Here is a 972-nt window from a genome sequence, read left to right on the forward strand (position 1 = left end):
ACACTCAGAGAAGTTAAAAAACTTGCCTGTTATTGCATAGGCAATACATTGTCCTCAGAGTTTCTGCTCTTTTCTTTGCTGGCAGTCAGTCTGAAGAGTTGTCCTATCTTCAAATCTCTGTGGTATTTACAGTATTCCCAGCTCCTGGACTTCTATTATCTATTGGCTTTTTGTTGCTCATCTATGTGAACTCCTCTGGGGAGATAATGTGGATATAAGTAAGAGGAGAACATGTTTTATCATTTCTCTTATACTGTTTGGAACTCTTGACTAGCAGTAGGGAAGGTCTTGTCTTCAGTACCTTGATTTATCATCCATTCTCATGTTGGTATTTTTTCTTTTAACTGGGGTATTTATCTGTTCCTAAAGGAATTCTCCCTGTCCAGTGAAATAGTCTGCCTTCATGTATTCCTTAAGTAGCACTCTAAGATTATTTTGGTAATGTAGATCTGCTTACCTGTCCTGGGACACCTGTGGGCCAGCCAGGAGGCTGCTCTTCTCCATGGTCACTGTGAACAAAGTACCATCAAGATAGCAGAATCTAACCTGGTACCTGATGATGTTGTTACTGGTCATGCTTTACTACATCCAATTAGAACAAAAAACAATAAAATTAGAGATGGAGCAAATCGTTGATAATTTAGGGGACTCTTAGAAAGATCAAAGGTAGCTAGAAAGTGTTGGGGGTGGTCGGTGCCTGGTGGATGAGAACATTTTGCTCTTGCTTCACAATGGCAGAAATGTGTGTATTTATTTTATAATTTTCTCCCTGAGAAATCCCAGTCAGTTCCATCATTAGATTTGTATTTTCCTTTCAGATACACTGGGATAAATAAAAATACTCCATGGCTGTAAAAGTGTGTCACTGTAATTGTGGGATTATTCTTTATTTCCTCTGATCTAATTGAATTATGTCTTTTTTCCTTCCAGGTTACGGTCTTTGGTCAAACAGTTAGAGAGAGGGGAGGCTTC

General features: G+C 38.9%; 1 protein-coding gene across 1 annotated transcript in view; it reads left to right on the top strand.

Annotated features, from left to right (window-relative positions):
• The window catches only part of PDE1C (phosphodiesterase 1C), a 485,865-nt gene that overhangs the window by 371,892 nt on the left and 113,001 nt on the right, over positions 1–972 (top strand). Inside the window, exon 4 of the mRNA XM_019628811.1 lies at positions 931–967. Coding sequence (XP_019484356.1) covers positions 931–967 — 37 coding nt within the window. The remainder of the gene's footprint in view (positions 1–930; positions 968–972) is intronic.

The sequence above is a fragment of the Hipposideros armiger genome, unplaced genomic scaffold, assembly GCF_001890085.2.
Source record: "Hipposideros armiger isolate ML-2016 unplaced genomic scaffold, ASM189008v1 scaffold_809, whole genome shotgun sequence".
In the NCBI taxonomy this organism is placed as follows: Eukaryota; Metazoa; Chordata; class Mammalia; order Chiroptera; family Hipposideridae; genus Hipposideros; species Hipposideros armiger.